General features: G+C 46.5%; 1 protein-coding gene across 1 annotated transcript; it reads left to right on the top strand.

Annotated features, from left to right (window-relative positions):
* Positions 1–4,502: 4,502 nt before the first annotated feature.
* On the top strand, positions 4,503–10,069 carry LOC149854517 (arylacetamide deacetylase-like 4). Its single transcript, XM_090023977.1, has 4 exons — positions 4,503–4,565; positions 8,180–8,396; positions 8,749–8,812; positions 9,295–10,069. The coding sequence occupies exons 1-4, from the start codon at positions 4,530–4,532 to the stop codon at positions 10,067–10,069; spliced, it is 1,092 nt and encodes a 363-aa protein (XP_089880103.1). The 5' UTR covers positions 4,503–4,529.
* Positions 10,070–17,424: the final 7,355 nt, after the last annotated feature.

The raw sequence follows: 17,424 nt of genomic DNA, 5'->3' as shown, positions 1-17,424 counted from the left end.
GGGCCTCATACTGCGAGGTTTCTTTCTGTTCTCATAATCCTTTTGATGGCTCTGACTGGCAGATGCCTTCGCCTTACACAAGGGCAATTGATTGCTGTACTATTATCCTGTTTCTACTTGCCCTTTTGTTGTCTGTGGCACAAAGAAGAAAACGTCAGTGGCGCACAGAGGAGGAAGGTACATGAATCTACGTGGGGGTTACAGGAAGGAGAGAAGTGCCGTTTTCCTTCACTATATCCTTGGGCTAACACGATGTGGAATCGCAGTCTTTAGGCACTACCAAGCATCAACACAAGCTTTTACTATCCAGATACGCCTGCTGCTGTATTGCCAGAGACAGCGAACCTACAGTTGCATTAGTAGGGTAAGTGAACCTTATCCGGTGCTCCCATGTGGAGATGCTTTACTTTTTATGTAGCTTCCGCTACCCGTGACATATTGTCACAGGGTCACTCAGGTGCCCTGTTCCTATGAAGCAACGAGGGTAGCCGAAACTCCTGAAGACAGCAGAGGTGTTAGTTGCCAAGGCAACTAGGCTGGTCACGTGAGCAGAAAGGGGCCGGGCCTGGCCTTTATAAACAGCCCAGGCCGGAGCCTAGTTAGCAGTTCCCTTCGGGCAGCCTGAGGTGTGGGAGCGCTGCAGTGGAGCCAAGGAGGCTTGTTGTTGTGTTACAGCCGTTTGGCTTACGGTTCTGTTTCGTTACTGTTACACCGGAGGACCAGGTGAGGCTATAAGGGGAGGGAGGAGGCCTCATTTAGGAGTGCCCCAGTAGGGTGGGGGTGCTCCCAGTGCCGGAGTGTGGTGCTGCATTGCGGGGTGTACTGCCCCAGCCCTGGGGAGGGGCACAGTGCCGGCGAGGGCACCGTAGTTGGGGTGCAAGACCCCAGCCCGGAGAAGAGCAAAGAGGGTTTTGGGGCCAGGCACAGATGAGGCCACCTGACCCCACTGGCAAGGAGCACCAGTGAGAAGCCCGCAGGGGCTCGTGTTAGGCTCCAAGGGGAGAGCCACACGAAGAGAAGCCCAGGGTGGGTGCTACTAGAGAGATGAGGCTGTGATTACAGAGAGCCCGGAGAGGGCAGAGAGAAGCCCCAGGAGCGGGCGCATACTTGAGGGAAGTCCCACGAGAGGGCATGTACAGAGAGAAACCCCGGTGAGGGCAAGTATTGAGCAAAGCCCCAGGAGTGGGTGTATACTGTTGATAGAAACCCCAGGAGGGGTGCGGACTGAGAAGGATCCCAGAGGGGCTCCCCAGTGGTGGGGATCCTGAAGGGTTAAAGGGGCCAGGTAAGGCTCAGGCCGCCTGAGCCCAATTGGGAAGAGTACTGTTAGTAAGCCCGAGAGGGCTAACGAATAGAGGGGCGCCGGTTGCATGACAAGCCCAGGGGCGCCAGAGAAGAGGCGCCGAGGGCGTGACAAGCCCAAGGATGCTAGGCAGGGCGCAGAAAGGAAAAGGACCTGATAACGTCCGGAAGAGCTGCGAGGCTTGGGGCATGCTAAAGGGGAGGTAGGAGGCACGCATAGCCCATAAGGTTGGGGTGCACTGGGTCACTCCATACGAAACGGGGGATAGTATCAGCATAACACCGTGTACAAGGGGATCAAAGGCAGCCTCCCATAGAAACCTATATATACCAACAAGACGTGGCGGGCGAGAAAAGAGGGTGCTGGGTTGCCTACTTGACACGGTAGGGGGTGCTAGAGGGATCACGGCCACTCCTAGGCCCCACTCTGTGACGCATATTATGCAATTAACTGGTTAATCGCATGATACATTTAGACTGGCCACAAGTGCAAAGTAATTATCCCACAAGAAGAATGATTATCCAGGTATAGAAAGAGCCAACCAGCTATACAGTTAGTGCTTGGAAACGTGTAACACCTCTGGAGCTGGTACTCTCCAACTTGAATTTGACTGTGTAGCAGGGCCCTATGATGGGAACTTGGAAGAGAGAGACTTGTTTTGCAGACACCCATTCTCAGACACTGACTTTTCTAGAATACAAGTAGGTTGGGGAACGGCTCTTGCTGCCTGTGAAAATGTGAATGCTTCTCATTCTGCTCTTGTGCTGAGCTAGTCAAATAGGCCCAATGCAAGTTATTTAAATCTGAGTATAGGAAGCAAACCTGATAGAATTAAAAAAAAAAGAAGGGGTGTGTGTGTGTGGGGGGGTAGAAATAAGAGAGACAGCTTGGAAGGGATCATTTAGTAAAGAAAAAAATATAAAATTTTGATATAAAAATTAAAATAAACTTATGTCCTGCACCAAGTCCTCCTAATAGTTGCCTTTTTCTTCAGGTAAAAACTGTATTTTACCATAAAAAAAACCAAGACAACTGAGTTGCTGATAACAAATTAATTAAATGAATATTAAAATAATATTTCTCTCTCTTTCTTATACTCTGCTGTCTGCACATCCTTTCATGGAATCTGATCAAGTGAGCTTCTGCTCACAAAATGTTGTGGTATTATCTATCCATACATATATAGGTATATACATACATATACACACCTACCTTGGTCTGAGTTTAAAATGCCCCCCTCCAACCTTCTCCCTCATGTTGAACAGCTTCAGTTGAAGAAGCCCCTGAGATGGAGACCTCACGCTGTCAGAAGCGCAAAACTTTTCCGAGTCAACGATCTGCTTGGTGTGTCTATCTCATTGAGTGTTTTTGGTGAGCTATTTAACTAGGCATAATTAAAAACTCTTCATGGTGAGACAGAATAAAAAAGTAGTAAAAGCAAGAAGAAAAGCAAGAGAAACTCTTTTTTTTTTTTTTTTTTTTTCACGCCGCACTGACCTTGTTTCTATCTCAGAACATATAAAAGATCGTCTATTATAACATCATCAACTGGCTAGGGCAAGGTTGCATCTGTAAATGTAATTCTCTCTTCATTTGCTTACTAATGATCCTTGGAAGGTGTTGCAAAGCTTTGTGGGCCATTGCTAGCAGTGGAATTTGAAGCATCTCTGAAGCTGCCTGAATTTGCAAAAAAGGCCCCTACTATTGGGAGTACTGCAAGAGGGGACCAATTCTGACCAGAGCCTGGTCGTTCCAGTGAATCCAGGAGACTCCTCTGCTCTCATCCCCTGGCTCTTTCCACTCCTGGCACCTTATTGCTCCCTGCTTTTCCTGTCACTCTGCTCCCCTGCTTTAGCTCGCTCTCATCCCTTCACTGAGAATGGAAAGTTCCCTTCCTCCCGCTCTGTCCCCTTTGCTCTCTTAAAACAATCTTTTTTCTTTTTTTCCATTATAAATCCTTACTGCCTCCCTTCACAGGAATTGATGGTCACTGTCTTTACCTCTTTTGCTGTGATCAGATTATATAACAGGATGAAGGCACGTCTACAGGTATAGCCGCATCCTCGTCTGTAGGTCTTGGAGCATTTTAAGAAACATGATTATCCAGCTTGGTAGGTTTATTGGCGGGTAAAAAAAACACAAAGGAACAATACTCTTTGGAGGTGGCAGACAAAATACCTAGTTGTCTGGCTCTGTCCTCCCAAAGCCCAGATTTCTGGATGTACCCTTGTATATACACAGAACTATTCAAATGTTTAATATGCCCCTTCTAGGTGTCATGGAGGTGGGCTAGCTAAACACCCTGGATTAAACACAAAAGATAGTTTTCATGATTTATTATAATCCAACTGGCATGTCTTCTAAACTCTCAGGAGCCCACTGGTAGTAACAAGTCTTTTCTCTACTAAGTGGTTTTGTTCTTTCACGTCAGCAGTACTCATTCGTTTGGCCCTGTGGGCCAGATGAGTGGTCTGAGACTGGTTGTGGGGCAGGATCAGGCCCCAGGATCTCTTGCCACTCCCACCCACCAAGATCAGGTCCTTCCATTGCCTCTGCCCGCTGGGATCAGATCCTGAGGACCCACCTGGCACAGATTCCTAATCTTCAAGATGACCAAAGACACAGCTGGGAAATCAGCTCACTAATATCCCGCCTCAAGACTGTGCAACTTGGGAGGACCAGTTTCAAGAAACTACCAACAACTTCTCTGTTGTTTCCTACCTGGTGTTTATCACAGCTTGCACAATGCGATTTGGGATCTATCATCTTCTTGGCAGAGCTGCTTCAATACATGATCCTATAAAATTCGCAGACTTTATACAGGCAGAAGGCAGGGCGGGGTTACACCTTAGTTCAGGAATTAATACGGTTTTATAGGCGACTGACAACCTACATTGCAGAAATGCTATGGCCTATAATTAAGGCCTTAGGACACTGAAGCCTTTATATATGCAGATAAGGGGAGGGAAGGAGTGTCTTTCCTACCAAAACCTGATGGATTACCTTTACCAGGGATCCTCAGGACCAGATACAACAATCAGAGATCTGAGACAGTCAAGTCCCTGGGTACCTTTGTCCTGAGCTAAGTGAAATGCAGGGCACCCTACTACTGGGACTAACCCTAGCAGCTTTCACTGCTGTCATGCTGGGGGGCCTGAGGACACTTTTTCTCCAGCTCTCCAAACTGCAGTTCCCTCCTGGAGTGGATCAGCCTGGAAGGTACCGAATGCTTGGAGCTCTAATGACAACCATGTATACTGTGGTGAGTTGGCCTGGCCCCTACGGGTCCTGTGTACTTTCTAAGAGAGGTGGGGAATTAGATGAACTAGGTTTCTCTCTGAAGTGAGTATAAGAGGCTGCTTTTATGCTTCCCAGTGAGCTCTGTCAGACCATGCATGATATTACAACGTCAAATTTTGCCTGGCTCCAATGTAGGTACATATTGTTGTGGGAATATTGCTAACCCCAGGGCTCAAAAAACCATGAATCAAGCTCCCCAACCATCATATCACCTTTCAAATCAGGAGGCTAGTGCCAGGCAGCGTTAGCAGAGTTGAGAATCATGTTTGCACACCCATGATAAACCCAGAGATTTCAAATAGTAATCCATAGTATTAAAAACATTTCTGACCTGTTGTAGCCTTGGCTTCTTTGCAACAGAAAATTTCTATTATTTGTGTATAGTCCAAAATGAGGGAAAACGAAGACCTGGCATTTTCCAAGGAGCACCTTGGGTCTGAACAGCTTCAGAACTACTGCGTGGGATTTTAAGAAACTGATGGAGTTGATTTTATTCCCACTCATAAAACTGTGCTCTGAATGCATCCTAAATACATTGCTCCAAGTTGCTACTTACAGACAAGAGACTGGGCACTATTTAAAAATATTTAAGACTTGAAATTCTCAGGGAATCCATCTACTGTCACTGCGCAAGGAGGGACCGAGTAGCCTTCCCTTCTTCTGCCTCCAGGTCAGCAAGAATTGCTCTGTGTACCCTGGGAAGTGCAGGGTCCTATCCAGCAATCTCTGGCCAAGGAGAAAAGCTGGATTCAGTGCCATGGCTCTGCCCTGGTCAAGCTATGACCAGTAGAGCTGAGCAGCTGGGTGGAGAAGCACAATAGCACCCTGAAAATGATCCCATAGCAGGCAAGTGGGTTTGTATGTGTTAGAGATTTGCCACGTGTCCTGCTTCTCAGAAGCACATGAACTCATGGGCAGCATCCTGCCACCATGTGGTTGTATCTGAAGGGACCATCTCTCCTGGAGCATCCACTAGCCATTGGGCACCAGAAGGAGCAATGCATTTTAGGGGTGGGAAAGCACTGGAGATCATTTCCATGGAAAAGAGACCTGCTTGTGCACATCGGTTTCCAACAATGGCCACACAACTCTGTACAAACCTAGGTTTGTAAACTCTTTCAAATAGGACAAAAATCATTTCACATGGAAACACATATATACCTGTATCTCATATGCAAATTCTAGCATGATACCATCATGCTAAGCCTACATGCAAACAACAATATAATAATATATTCATTTGAATAGCTAGGTTTGTGATTCTCCCAAAGGTATCAGCAACTTGAAAATCCTGCTCTCTCTAATTACTGAAGTACTGGTTTGATTGTGCTGGAAACAATTAGATGCACAAATCAGTAAGTGAGGAATGACAGACAAACAAGTACTGAGTATACTATGGCAATAATATATCTTTGGTATTAATAGATTTCAGTTTGATTTGACAGTTGGAAAATACAGTTATCCTAACCAATGTACCCAGGCTTACATATAAGAAGGAGTACTAAGAGTAGCTTTCACCAGAGCCATAATATGTTTTGTCACCCTTAACCAGCCCAAGCTATGTTTGGTTACCTCAACCTGAAGTTATATGGAAGCGGATTGATTCAAATGACATTTAACAAAGGCAAACTAAGTTGCTGCATGATCTCATTCACTCCAGTTTGGATTTGGTTCTTATACACTAAGGGTGCTGACAGAAGTGATATTTTGCCACATGACTGGCCGATGAAAGTGCTTCACAGCCGGGCACTGACAGAAGTGCATGGCTCCAGAGTGCTTTAAACCGTGCCTGATCGTGTGACGAATGAACCCTCATGAGATAAGTGTTCAGATGAAGGCACTTTGAAGTAGAGCAACCTCATTAACTTCTGTTAGTGCATGCCGGAAGAAGTGCTGGGTTGCCCCCAGTGCTGTCTTCAGGATGGAAGGGTGGGGGCTCCAATCCATCCTCTCCCACTCCTCCAGCACAGACTGGGCAAAGCCCAGAACAGACCACTCTCCCCTGCCTTCTCCCCCTCCCATCCTGAGACACCACTAGACCTGTGTGGGGGAAGGGAGGGGGTGGAACAGGGCTAGGCGAAGAGGCTACAGACACATAGCTTCTCTCACTGGATAAGCTCCGAAGTGAAGGTCAATCCTTCACTCTCCTGATCCAACAGTGAATGTCTGTTGGGTTGGGAGGGCTGGTTTAACTCATGGCGCTTTCTGTGAAGCACCATAAGTTAGACTAGGGAGCTACATGTCTGTCAGTGCCTTGTGTCTGTGAAAAAGAGCTTCATAATCTTATCTATTTGATTCACTACACCCCATACAGCTCTACTTCAGATCAGATACCAGTCTTACTAAAAGGCATCTAAGTGCAATTCTATTCCTCCAGGTCCTGAAAAGCCATTAATATAACTACTCGTCAAACACACTGTCCTCTTAACTTTAAGACTGAGTCATAAAAAAGGAGAAAAGAGAAGGAAGACCCACCCCCTTTTTGGCATTACATACTTTTCTGGGGCTCAAGCAGAGTGGGAATGGAATTGTACTTGTGCACCAAAGTCCACTAAGATGAAAATGGAAGATTTTTGGGGTAGGGGGTGGTGCTGCCTTGTTTTGCCATGCAAACAGTGTAGCAAATTGCTGAAGGTGGTCCATACCTTCCACAACATGCCTCCTTATTCAGAGTGCTTCATGGTCTCAGAAAATAAAACAACCTGAGACCTTCAGAAATGCATAACAAAGTCCTGTGCACATGATTTTATTGGTCTTATCAACTAGAAATTCAAACCAAAGGAGGAAGAAAACCAATCTGAGTGCAGAATCTGAGAGAGTCAATCAGTGTGGACTATTCGTGGCAGCTCTTAATGCAACAGCAGAATGACTTTGGATTTCAATAAGGATAGCCAATATCTTTTTTTTCCTTGTAAGAAGTGACCGTGGGTGCAGGGAGGACTTTTTTTACAATGGGAAGGTGAATTTCCATCCCTGTTTAGAGACACTAGGGAAAGGTGCCTAGTAGACAACTGAATCAAACTTTGATTTTCAGTCTGCTTCTCTTTTGGGTGGACTGGATGGTTCAGATGACTGGTACCTGAACACATGATAGAACTGACCTTTCCTTCAAATCCAGTCCCTCCAGGCATAAAAACAAAAAACTGCAAACAACTAGGGTTCAAATGCTGTTCAATATCTTCAGGAAGATAGACTGAGATGAATATCCACAGGAAAAGCCAACATTGCACTGGTTTTCTTTGTGCATTGCTTAGTATAGGACCAGATATCCTCTGTAGGCTTCGTTCTCCCTTCAGGTCCCAGGCTAGAAAAGAGGCCCATGAATAAGGCTGTGTTTGGACCTGTGCAGGCTGAGCTCTACTCAGGGCTCTTTGTCTGGCACCTATTACCCCAAAATATTAAGGCTGCTGTCGCGTCTCATTTCAATCATATCACTCTCCTGTTTGGAAGGAAACATCCCTTATTTTTGCTTTTGGAGCGTAAGATTTTCAAATGCACGCAGTCCATGCAGTTCCCAGGCACTGAGGAGATCATATCCTTCTTAATCTAATTTGCGGGCTCTCTCATTTTGAACAGGGGAAGGGCTTGGAGAAGATGGGGATCTGCAGTTTTCACACGTATATGCGGTATCTACTCCAAAAGAAGAAACACAAAGCAGACCCCGAGCTCTTCATCAAGAACCTGCAGTTTGAGAAGGTGCCAGTGAGGGTTTATGAGCCTCGAGCCCCATCTGCTGGCCTAAGAAAAGGGATCATCTTCTTCCATGGAGGCGGTGGGGTATTTGGAAGTGTTGGTAAGATGCTAGAGAAAAAAAAAATGTTGTAAATATTTTGGAAAAGCTATCTCCAGATTTTACAAACCTGAAAGGGAGGCACATTTGGCTTCATATTCCAGAGGGTCTCTGATGGTTGACCTTTTAAAGGAGATGCATGCTGATACTCTGCCAGGCAGATTTGCAGAAGAGGCACCTCCTTGAACATCAGTGACTCTTTGAAACAAAAGGCTAGCCTAGAAAAAGGTGTAATAAAGAGAACACTGGGTATGAAAGGGCAGTATGTTCATGAATAATATGGGGTATATATCCCAAAGATGAGATGGAGTAGAACTGTCAGTCCTTAGCACCTCTAAAAATACTTGTTTTTCAGACACTCACGATCACGTGTGCCAATACCTCTCCAGAGAAAGCGAAGCTGTGGTTGCATCTGTTGAGTAAGTGCTGCTCAGTGCTGTTACATGGCGGTTGCTTGGTCTGCTTTGACTAGCCATTAGTGAGAAAATGTCACAGTTTTCATTTGGCTCTTGTGCCAACGTAGCCAGAATAGGCTCAGCATAAGACACTGAATCTGAGCATAATAGAGAAACCTTGTACAATTAAAAGAGAAGGGGATGAAGGTGAGAAGCAGAGGGAGGAGAGAGACAGTTTATAAAATCATGTTACTGAAAATGGTCTGTCCTGATCCAGCGATAAGCAAAATCTTGTTGGACACTCTGCCAAATACTCTGCTCAGTGGTCTTACAAGGAAATGGCCGGTGGCATTTCCAGGCATCACTGCCATCATTTTTAGGAGGGTCCCTGTTTATGAAGTATTAACTGAGCAGTCTTCTTTGGGGGGTAGGAGTGGGACAGAGATAAAAATCCCATTTCTATGGGGTTCCCCTACTTTCTATTCACTCTTTCTTTGATGCCTTAGGTATCGTCTGGCACCTGAGCATAAGAACCCAGCCCAGTACGAGGACTGTCTCACAGCTGCCATACACTTCATGAGGAATTCAGAAGACTATGGAGTGGATCCAACATACATTATCATAGCTGGAGACAGTGCTGGAGCCTACCTTGCTGCTACCACTACTCAAACACTCACAAGTAGGCCAGACCTTCCTAAACTTCGTGCTCAGGTTTTGATGTATCCATTTGTCCAAGGACTCGACTTCAATTTACCGTCGTATCAGCAATACTGTAGGGTCCCAATATTGTCCCGAGAACAAGTTGTTCTCTTTGCTTTGCAGTGCCTGAATGGGGACATATCAATTTTGAAACCTGCTCTGGAGGGTGCCCATATTCCTCCAGAAATAAGGTTGAAGTACAGGAAATGGCTGAGCCCTGACAACATCCCTAAGGAATTTAAGGTCAGGGGCTACAAGCCACATTTTCCCACTGAGTATAGAAAAGATATCTATGAGCAAATTAGACAAGTGTTTGACCCAGTTGCTTCCCCGCTTTTAGCTGAAGATGCCATTGTTTGTCAGCTCCCCGAGACTTTCATTATGACCTGTGAATATGATGTGCTTAGGGATGACGGGCTCTTATACAAGAAACGATTGGAGGACAGCGGTGTCCCAGTAACTTGGTACCACAGTGAAAATGCTTTCCATGGAATTATTAACCTGTTTGATAATGGCATGCTGACATTTCCAGCTGGAAAAAAGGCATTGGACAACATTGTAAACTTCCTAAGAGGCTTATGAAAAATCTTTATTTCTTCAGTTATGTTCATCTTATGGAACCAAGGGTCTCAGGAGGTCATCTAGTCCCAGTCCCTGCTCAATGCAGGATTCTCCAGTAGGGCTGTGCGAGACTTCGGACCCTGCTTTGGATCCAGCGAAGCTTTGGACACTTTGGGGTCGAAGCACTGGTCTCACTAGGCTTCCTGAAGAGGTTTGGAGCCACCTTGGAGATCCGGCCATAGGGTATAATGGGGAAACAATAAAATATCTATAATGTTGTTGTTTTTTGTCCAGTTTGGATGAAATTTTCAGAAGTGGTAGACTCTGCAGAGTCTGAAGCCTGCGCTCCAAATTCTTGAAAACAAAACTTTTGTCACGTCTATGTGTTGTTACACTACAGGGAGGTCAAAACTGCAGGAGTGGTAGCTCTTGCTGAGGCCACAAAGCCTGCCAAGTTTCAAGAAGCTGGGTGACCCTGTGTGTGTTAAGGTGCAGCAGGGTGACAGCTGCAGGGATGGTGGCCCCTGCTGTGACCACAACACTTGTCAGCTGTTGAGGAGATCAGTGCAGGGGGTTCTGGGGCCCTGCACCCCTTAGATGCTGATGGACAAAACTCGTGACATGGGTGCTTGTGGGACTGACTGTGTCTGTCTTGGGGCAGGGAGGGAAGACACTACTGCAGGTTGCCATCAATTAGCACCTACAAAACCAGACTAAGGAGAGGAAAGAATCAATACAGACAATCAACTGCCCCAAGACAGACACAGTCAGTCCCACAAGCACCCATGGCACGAGTTTTGTCCATCACCAGCTAGGGGTGCAGGGCCCCAGAACCCCACTGCACTGATCTCCTCCACAGCTGGCAGGCATCGTGGCCTCAGCAGGGGCCACCATCCCTGCAGTTTTCACCTCCCTGTGGTGTAACACACAGCCGTGACATGAGTTTGGATTTCAAGAATTTGGGGTATGGTTCCCCCCAAACCCCTGCACCGATCTTCTCAAAACATAGCAGGTTTCATGCTCTCAGCAGAGTCTACCATTCCAGCAAGTGTCATCCAAATCGGACAACAAACAACAAGGTTATAGATATTTCATTGATTCCACCGTTATACCCTATGGCCAGATCTTCAAGTCGTCTCCGAAGCTTCAGCTGGATTAAGGCAGAAACTGGGTCTGGAGCTCCAGATCGGATCACTGCCATCCAAAGCGGCTGGATCCAAAGCTTCTTTGTGCAATCAAGGAGCTAAGTTATTTTTTATCACAGAAGTTGAGAGTGGGGTAATCACATGATTTGTAGTCATGCACCTTTGAAAGAGGCCAGCCAATGAAGCATCTGCAATGAAATCATGAGGTGAGAATGCTAAGTCATAGGGCTAAAGCTACAGCTGTATTAGTATTACTGGAAATTGTGACAAGGTTCAAAATAACTGGAACAGCTAGAGCTCCCTTAATTATTACTTCAGTTCCTGACATGTTGAAATGCTGTTCTGAGCTCAGGCTTTGCAATGAAATTGCCACATTTATTTTTTCAGGAGAGGGAACCTGTTGTTCAGCTCTGCCTTCCTAAAAGCCCTATTGGGCTGCAAGCAAAAAAACCCTAAACAGCCCCCAAAAAGCCCCCAAACCCCTCCATGGTCTAATATTATCCTCAGGCACTGGAGATGACTGCCGCATGGATTCTGATCACATGCAGTGTTCGGGGTGGATCCTAGGGGTGCAGTGGTAAGGACAACCCCTTCTTGCCACTGTGCCTGGCTGCTCCAGGTGAAGGGGCAGACTCAGAGCCACTCTTGCCCCTCTCCATTCATGGGTGCTGGCTGCAGCTGTCAGGAGGGTAGGTAGGGGTGGTGGGGTGTGGGTATGGAGCCCCTAAGCACACAGGGCTGGCCCTGAGCCAGCACATTTGGGGTTTGGGGGGGACTGCAGTACTGGGCCTCTTTCCCCCAACCTCTGCCCCTGCTCCGGGTTCTGGTGGACAGCTGCAGCAAGGAGCCATGCTCTGTGGTGAAAGTCTCGGGAATTCACACAGCCCTGTGCTGGAACCGCTGAGCAGACTCACTGCTGGCAATGGCTGCACTGCTATGTGGTTCATCTGAAATACCTGTTGCTGCCTCAAGCTCGCTCCTGGCATTGGCATTACAGAGCAGCAGGAAAAGGGAGCAGATTTGCTGCTCCTAGCTCCTGTGTCCCTGCATGTGTAGACACCTGCCCAGGATCATTTACACATGAATAGTTTACTTTCAGGTAAACTGATTTTGGATGAAATGCATGTGTAGATGCACCCAGCTTTATCCTCCTCCTCTGATTCAAAAGCAGCCTCTGCAGGCTTAATAAAGGAAGTAAAGAAAAAACAGCTGTCTGACCTCTGTTCAGCACCCTGTCATTGGCAAAGAAAAGGACTGTGATGAGTGTTGCCATGAAGAAACAAAACCAGCTGATTTCTTTCTGCACTGCTTAGTATAGGACTGAATATCCTCTGAAGACTTGGTTCTTCTTTTTGTCTCCAATATAGAAAAGAGCGTTAGGGATAAGGCTGTGTTGGAGGTGCTTGCATACAAATTTTTATCCTGTGGAACTCCACTCTCAATTTGCCACCTATTAAACACAATCATCTTGTCATAGTAAGGACATGATTATTGTTTTAGTTGTATCACACTTGTTCATGGAACATGACATTCCTTTTCTTTGCTCAGAGGTGGATTAATGCCTCGGCCAGCTCTGCGCAGATGAAACCAGCATGCGTGATGTGGCAGGCCGTGACTCCCGGGTACTGGGTGGGGATTGACTGTGCCAAAGCCCTGGGAGTGGCCAGAGCCGCCAGTGGCAGGGAGTGGGGCCAGACATGTATATGGCTGGGAATTGCCGATGACGGGGTGGCCCAAGAACAGCTAGGTCCCAGCCTGACCCAGCCGTGATCCTGAGCACTGGCTGGGTGCCACTGCAGCCAGACTGAGCCACGGTGGGGTGAGGGGCTGCCCCTGAAGCTCAGTCCATGCTGCACATGCCCGGTGGGCCCCAGCATGGAGGGGTGGCCAGGACTTCTGCCCTGGGCCTGGAGGGCAGTGCATCCCGCTCTGGCTACTGCTCCCACTGCACCAGCTGGGAACAGAGCCATGGCTACAGGGCAGGGTAATCTGCCCGTTTTTGCTTTACGTGTGATTTTCAAATGCATACCACCTATGCAGTTTCCACTCACAGAGGAGTTTAGGGCATTCTTATTCCGCTCATTTTAAATAGGGGAAGGTTTCATAGTTAGTAGCGTTGGAAGGGACCTGAGCAGATCATCCAGTCCAACCCCCTGCCATGGGCAGGAATGAATGCTGGGGTCATATGACCCCAGCTAGGTGATTATCTAGCCTCCTTTTGAAGACCCCCAAAGATAGAAGTGAGCACCACTTTCCTTGGAAGTTGGTTCCAGATCCTAGCCACCCTGACTATGAAGTAGCGCCTCCTGATGTCTAGCCTGAACCTACTCTTGATCAACTTGTGGCTGTTATTTCTTGTTACTCTGGGTAGTGCTCAGGGGAACAGGGTCTCTCCCATTCTCTGCTGGTCCCCCCGGTAAATTTATAGACGGCCACCAGATCCCCCCTCAGCCTTCTCTTGTGGAGGCTGAACAGGTTCAGGTCCCGTAGCCTCTCCTCATAAGGCCTTCCCTGCTGCCCCTCGTCCATGCGAGTGGCCCTCCCCTGGACCCTCTCCATGCTGTCCACATCCCTCCTGAAGCGCAGTGCCCAGAACTGGTGTTGGAGAAGATGGGTATCTGCAATTATATCAGCTTTATGCAGTTTGTATTGGGTATGAGGATACATGGCGTGAACCCCAAGCTTTGCATCAGGAACTTGGAGCTTGAGAAGGTGCCCGTGAGGGTTTACCAGCATAGAGCATCATCTTCTGTCCTAAGAAGAGGTGCCCTCTTCTTCCATGGGGACAGTGGTATATTTGGAAGTGTGGTAAGATAATGGAAGAGAAGATGACAAATGTTTCTGAAAAGGGAACTCTAAATTTTCTCAGATCTCACTTTGAGGGGATGATTGTGGCCTCAGATTTAGGAGGAAGTCAGTATTTGACTCTTTCAAATTGGACATCTTGATATTTTGCTAAACAGTGTCTGAAGGAAGAGGGTTCTTCCTGAAGGTTACTGTATCTGAAGCGTAAGTAGGCTTGGCAGGATTCGAATTTATTGATAAACACTGATTTCACTTCACACTCAAAGCTGGATGGAAAAATATTTCCACCAATAATAATAAAAATTTATAGACGCAGGACTGTAACAGGGAAACCTTAGCCCTGTTACTGGACAATGGAGAAAGAGTTGGAGGGACAGAGGATGGAGGGGTTAGAGATGGAAACAGTGGGGAGCCTAATGACTGCTTAGTTAAGCAATTAGCTGCTATTCCAGCCTAATGACACATCAATTAGTAATGATCTGCTCACACCCCATGTTCCCAGAGCTCTGGGAGTGCCCCTGCCCAGCTTTTTCCTGCAGAATGAACAGAATGATATAAAGCAGCAGTGATTCATGGATTTATGCATATTTACTTGTTATATTTTGACATGTGATTTTATAAAGCTTTTAACAGTGTACTGTCATTACTAAATTGTCTGCCCCTGACACCCTGAATTTGCACAATTCTGAAAACTGTAATCAATAAAAATAAAAATAAAAATTTAAACCCCCCAGACCCTCCCCTGCCCTGATTCATAGGTTCATTAATAGATCCATAGATGTTATGGGCTGGAAAGGACCCCTCAAGATCATCAGGTCTAGCCCACCTGTGCTTGGGCAGGAAAGATTGCTGGGGTCAGATGATCCCAACAAGGTGGGTGTCTGGACGTTTTTTGAAGATATCCAGAGTAGGTGATTGCACCACTTGTGGGTGAAGTCTATTCCAGACCCTGGACACTTGAATTGTAAAAAAATTTTTCCTTACGTCTAATCTAAAGTGGTCTTCTAGTAATTTATGGCCTTTAGTCCTAGTCTTCACCTGGGGAGCCCTGGTGAACAGACGATCTCCCCATCTCTGATATGCACCCTTTATATATTGATAGGCTGCCACCAAGTCCCCTCTGAGTCTTCTCTTCCTCAGGCTGAACAGGCCCATGACTCTCAGTCTCTCACTGTATTGCCTGCTCTCCATACCTTTAATTATAGGCATACCTGTCCTTTGGACTCTCTCAAGCTTCTCCACATCCTTCCTGAAGTGCAGTGCCCAGAACTGGATGCAGTGCTCCAGCTGCAGCCTCACCAAGGGCAAGTAAAGCATGAAGATGACATTTTGAGTCTTGTTTGAGATGTATTGGTAGATGCATGCAGTGATTTGTTTGCTTTGCCAGCTACGGCATCACATCGGTGGCTCATGTTCATTCTGTGGTCTATCAAGACCCCCAGGTCTCTTTTGGTTGTAGTGCTAGTAAGTGTAGCACTGCCAAGCCTGTAAGTATGTTGTGAGTTGTTTCTCCCCAGGTGGAGCACTTGATGCTTCTCAGTGTTGAACATCATCATGTTTTGATCTGCCCACCTTGTAAGCCTGTCCAGGTCAGCTTGTGTCCCCAGCCTATCCTCCAGCGTGACCACAGTCCCATAATTTGGTGTCACCTCTGAACTTTGCCAGTCCATTTTTAACACCCGAGTCCAAATCATTAATGAAGATGTTAAAAAGTACTGGTCCAAGTACTGAACCCTGAGGGATGCCACTGGTTACCAAGCGCCATGTTAACTCAGTTCCATCTATTATTACTCTCTGGGTCCTTCCTCAGAGCCAGTTTCCTAGCCACCAGGCCGTTGGGTTACCAAGGCCGCAGTTCTCCAATTTTACCATGAGCACATTGTAGGAGACCAAGTCAAAGGCTTTTTTGAAGTCCAAATAGATGACGTCAACCTCATCTCCCTTATCCAGGCAGTGTCTTACCTGATCATAGCATGAGGTTGGTTAGGCATGACCGCCCCGCAACAAAGCCATGTTGGCTATCTGTTAGAATGTTGCTTTCCGTTAGCCTTTGCTAATGGATTCTTTGATAATTTTTTCCAGGATTTTTCCAGGGATTGAGGTCAACTGATTAGCGTGTAATTCCCTGGATCCTCCTTCCTTCCCTTCTTGTAGAGAGGCACCACATTGGCCCTCTTCCAGTCTTCAGGAGCCTCTCCTGAGCATTACAAGTTCTCAAATAGTTTTGACATGGGTTGTGCGATGACATCAGCCAGTTTTTCAGCACTCTTGGGTGCAGTTCATCTGGGCTTACTGACTTGTAGATGTCCAGCCTCTCTAGATGTTTCCTCATGAGATCTTTGCCAACTGTTGGTGGGTGATTGGCCTCACCTTGATCATCCTGTATCCTCTCAAGCAGGGTGGTAGCCTTGGACTGGTGGACTACCGATGCAAAGTAATCATTTAGGAGTTCGGATTTCTCCTGAGTGTTGGTTATCATCTGTCCTATTTTGTTTAGCAGGGATGCAGTGTTTCCCTTATTTTTTCTCTGATTTCTTATGCATCTGAAGAAGAACTTTTTTTATTCTTCTTGACTTCTGTTGCCAATGTGCATTTGGTTTCTGCCTTTGTAGGTCAGAGAAAGGCTCTTGCTGACTACAAAAACTTCAAACTTTCTCATTCTGCTCCTCTGCTGAGTTAGTCAAATAGGCCCAATGCAAGACACTTGAGAACAGGAGGGAAACCTGATAGAATATTTTTAAAAAGGAGTTGGGGGTGGTGGTGGACATGAAAGCTTAGAAGAGATCATTTTAGTAAAAAGAAAATTGTTGATCCAAAAATTAACACACGCCTGTCAGGTCCCACACCAAGTTCTCCTTGGCTTAGTGCTTATGCAGACGAAGGGCCCAGCAGGATTTATAAGCATGGACCAAGAGGTGCCAGTAAAACTGCCTAGTTGCCTTGCTCTGTACTCCCAAAGCCCAGTTTCTGGACATACCCTGTATATGCACAGAACTGTTCAAATGTTTAACATTCCCCTTCTAGGCCTCACCGAGGTAGACCAGGATCTTTCCTCTGCTACTTTGATTGAAGAAAAGAGAGTGAAATCTAAACCCTACAATCTCTTCACCAATTACTTCTCCCCATTATTCTGCCCATGGAAGGAAAGAGAGAGTGGCTGTAAAGGTATAAACCAGGATGGCTGTTATTTCGTTGGTGGTAGAGAACTCCATTGGAGGTTGCTGGGAACACACCTTGTATTCCAACACATTTCTGGGCCTTGGGAACTGATTGGTGTACTGTCCAAAGAGTTCATGAGGAATATTGATGAATATTCCTCATATTGAACTTCGCTGTTGCATGCCATGGATTAAACGCAGAAGATAGTTTTCACGACTTACTATAATATAACTGGCATTTCTTCTAACCTCTCAAGACTCCAATACT

This window comes from Crocodylus siamensis, chromosome 12, assembly GCF_052110815.1.
Source record: "Crocodylus siamensis isolate JL-2025a chromosome 12, ASM5211081v1, whole genome shotgun sequence".
NCBI lineage: Eukaryota > Metazoa > Chordata > Crocodylia > Crocodylidae > Crocodylus > Crocodylus siamensis.
The sequence above is the reverse complement of the archived record's forward strand: the minus strand, read 5'-3'. Positions and strand labels throughout refer to the sequence as shown.

Bases quoted from the DNA above. Each gene is read 5' to 3' on its own strand.
- LOC149854517 (XM_090023977.1), top strand. From the start codon at position 4,530: ATGCTTGGAGCTCTAATGACAACCATGTATACTGTG. The intron at 4,566-8,179 runs GTGAGTTGGCCT...CATTTTGAACAG, and splicing joins TGACAACCATGTATACTGTG to GGGAAGGGCTTGGAGAAGAT. The intron at 8,397-8,748 runs GTAAGATGCTAG...CTTGTTTTTCAG, and splicing joins TGGGGTATTTGGAAGTGTTG to ACACTCACGATCACGTGTGC.